The sequence below is a fragment of the Benincasa hispida genome, chromosome 1 (assembly GCF_009727055.1).
Source record: "Benincasa hispida cultivar B227 chromosome 1, ASM972705v1, whole genome shotgun sequence".
Taxonomy (NCBI): Eukaryota; Viridiplantae; Streptophyta; class Magnoliopsida; order Cucurbitales; family Cucurbitaceae; genus Benincasa; species Benincasa hispida.
The window spans coordinates 10,690,201-10,693,651 of record NC_052349.1 but is presented as its reverse complement, the minus strand read 5'-3'; the positions used below and the strand labels follow the sequence as shown (position 1 = coordinate 10,693,651).

At 38.1% G+C, this 3,451-nt stretch overlaps 1 protein-coding gene across 1 annotated transcript; it reads right to left on the bottom strand.

Moving 5' to 3' along the window:
* Nucleotides 1-1,018: 1,018 nt before the first annotated feature.
* Nucleotides 1,019-2,780, bottom strand: LOC120067821 (zinc finger protein ZAT1). Its single transcript, XM_039019453.1, has one exon. It carries the CDS (start codon nt 2,339-2,341, stop codon nt 1,223-1,225), a length of 1,119 nt encoding a protein of 372 aa, XP_038875381.1. The 5' UTR covers nt 2,342-2,780; the 3' UTR covers nt 1,019-1,222.
* Nucleotides 2,781-3,451: the final 671 nt, after the last annotated feature.

Genomic DNA, 3,451 nt, shown 5'->3' with positions numbered 1-3,451 from the left:
AAACTAATTAAATATGAATTCATATTTCCATTTATGATAATAATACGCCACACTGATGCAGATACTTTGGCACATTACCAAATCAAAACAATTTTATTCTCTCAGTAAAACTAGGGATTGTGCTTTGCCATCCAATCAATTTTTTCAAAATCCCCACATTAAAAAAAAAAAGAAAAATCCAATAAATATCAAATGACCTTTCAAGATATTGCTGTCAATTGCATTTTTCCCCCTTTAAATATACTAATGCTAAACATATGAATGTAGGATATAGGAGGGTTTGGATCAAGATATTAAACTCAGAATGCACTTGGTGTGTAAGTCTAAAATTCATTTAAAATAGTATATTATATGAAATAATGTAAGTTTTAAGTGACAACTGCAATCTTGAATATACAAATCATAGGTCAAATTTCATTTAAAATAAATAAATAACTTATAGGTCAAAGTTCAAATCCAATTCATTTTATGGAAAAATGAGTTAAATTTTTTTTTTTCACGAACATGATGGAAGCTTTTGAAGTCTAAAAAAGAAAATAAATAAAGGGAATTAAACACGAAAAGGCAAAAGGGAAAAAATGAATAAATAAAATGGAATTGACACAGAATAAGAGACTTTGCTGCTGTTGCTGCTGCTTCCTGAACTGTCTATGCGAAGTGCAAGTGGAAAGAGATGGAAGTTACCTTACCTTCCATTATTCGGATTTTTTTAAAAAAATAATAATAATATAGACTAGACCGATCAATTTCATCTGAAAATGACTTGTTTGTGTATATTATATATATTATAATTATAAAAAATGAATGGGGTTTTTCTCTGAACAGTTTGCAACAACTCCATGGAAGGAATGTCAGCTCATTTCATCAACTACGCTAAGCACGAAGTGAAAAACCCAGAAATTATGAGCAGAAAAATGAAGAAAAAGAGGGTTTTCCGGCAATCGATGAAGGCTGAGAGTAACAATAATTAGAGCATGAAATTCAGAGAAGGAATAGGAGTGAGATGAGAATTCCCAAGTGTATGTAATGAAACTTTCAACCATATGAATAGTCAAAACCAACAAAGTTTGGAGTGAGAATTGATGTGTCAATGAATATGAATATGAATATGAATATGAGAACTGAATAAAAGGTCAAAAATTTCTTTTTCTCGTTACCTCTGATGTGGAGAGAATTTGATCGATAGTAATATATATGTAGGAGGAGAAGGGTACGTATGTGTTTATTGCCTAATGGCGTTGACGAAATCCGCATCAGAAACTGCGGAGAGTTCGATTTGGCTAACATCGTCTTCCTCGAAAGGAGCGGGGAGGTTAAGATCTATCAAACTGTCGGGAAACTTTTTCTGTAGAGTGGTCTTTGGGGGAATTGAGTAAGCGGTGACATGAGATCTCTTATGCCCCCCCAGGGCTTGCCCCGAAGAAAAAACTCTTAAACAAACAGGACACTCGTGAATTTTGGTTGTACCTGCATTTTCATGCTCCCTTCCCAACTGGGGATTGTTGTAACTTACGGACACTTTAATTTTCTTATGGCTAGCTCTATGCCCACCAAGTGCTTGATACGATCGAAACACTTTGTTGCATGTTTCGCATTTGTAATTCCCTCTGTTTCGATTATTCTTTGCGAATTTCATCGCCTCCGAATCATCCGTCTCTTCCATCGACTCTTCTAATTCCTCTTCTTCTTCTTCTTCTTCGTCGTCGTCTTCGTCTTCGTCTTCGTCTTCCTCATCATCTTCTTCCTCCTCATACCTACCTTGCTGCTTCGTCCATTTATCCCGAGAAAGCATCATCAGCCAAAACGCAACATCTTCTTCCGTTGTGCTACCCGAGATCGAACTCACTGGTTCCACCTCCGTCCACGATTCCGGCTGCCTCACCTTCTTCTCCTCCAGGCGTTTAAAAACATTGTAATGATTATGGAGCTGCTGGTGGTGGTGGTGGTGGCGGCGATCGGGTTTCCGAGTCCTCTTCGATCTTCTCCGATTTGGGTTCTTTGACGACTCTGTTTCGCTTTCCCGGTCCTGCAGAACCACCGAACCTGCGTCGACGGCGAATGAGAATTCAGGATCTACCACTCGAATGCTTCGTTTTGGGTTCTCCCTTAGCCCATAAGACGCACCCTTTTCCTCTGCATCGCCTTCCGAGGATGAGGGGGAGGACAGGAAAGAAGCAGAGTCGCCGTCTTCACTGAGCTGCCCATGCGCCGCCGCCGCCGCTGCTGCATCTTCTCCTTTGGGTGGGACTGGAAGGTTCATCATATGGGACCTCATATGACCTCCCAAAGCTCTGCCATTGGAGAAGCTTCTGAAGCAGAGCTTACACTTGTGCCTGTCCATTGCTGAAACCAAGAAAAATAAGAAATTTTCGTTGAGAAAACAGAGGTGGGGTGGGAGAAGGGAAACCCGAAAAATGAAAACAGAGTATGAATCTTCTCTTCCTTCCTTCCTTCCTTCCTTCCTTTCCTTTCTTTCTACGTGAGAGAGAGAGTGTGTAAACTGAAGAGTAGGTGACAAGCAATCCTCAACCAATAGATATATACAAAGCTACAAAACAAAGCATATTAAAATTTTCTTTTTTCTTAAAATTGAAAAAGAAATCAGTTTTGTTTGGGAGGGGAATGGATGAACGAGGAGTAAATTTGCGATTGGTAAGGGTATATTGGTACATTTGAGTGGTCTTATTGAGGATTAAAACGGCAAGAGCACAATAAATAGGAAAAACAATGAATTAAAAGAGCAACATGTAAGAGTAACATGCAAAGCAAGTAGGCAACTATGTAAGCGTTGCCCGTTTCCACCATTTATTCCCATCCTTTCCCACTTTCAGATCCTATAATTCCCAAACTACCCTTCTCGATTTTTTTTTATTTTTATTATTTTTTTAAGAATATATGCATATGTTATGGAAAAATGAAGAGTCGTTGGATATTTTGATGAGCTCAACACACACACACACAAAAAAAAAAAAAAAAAAGAGTGTGATTAAGTTGAATTTAGCGGTCATTAATTAAAAAAACACTATGGGAATTAAACGAATAATTACCAAAATAAACCGATGCCATACTTGTACAGGTCAAGGAAACTGCCTGTTTGTTGTAACGACAGGCCGAATCGGAAAGGCCTCAGCTCTTCTCATCTAAAATTCGCAGTCCCAATTTAATTTGATTTTTTAAAAAATTAAATCAGAAAAAGAAAAAGGAAAAAAAAAAAAAGGTGTTTCTTTTTATTCGGATGATAAAGTCACACGGCGGTGACAGTGAAAAAACAAGGGGAGAAAGATGGTGAGTCCACGTGTAAGAAGGTGACTTAAGTGAGGGGTAAGTTTAGGAAATTAAAAGGCCTTTAAAAATGGATCTTTGGGTTGGAAATTGAATGTAGAAAAGAGATGAAAAAGGGATATGTGGTGGGGAAGGGAGTAAATGTGCGTAATGTTAGGGGGGGTTTAGT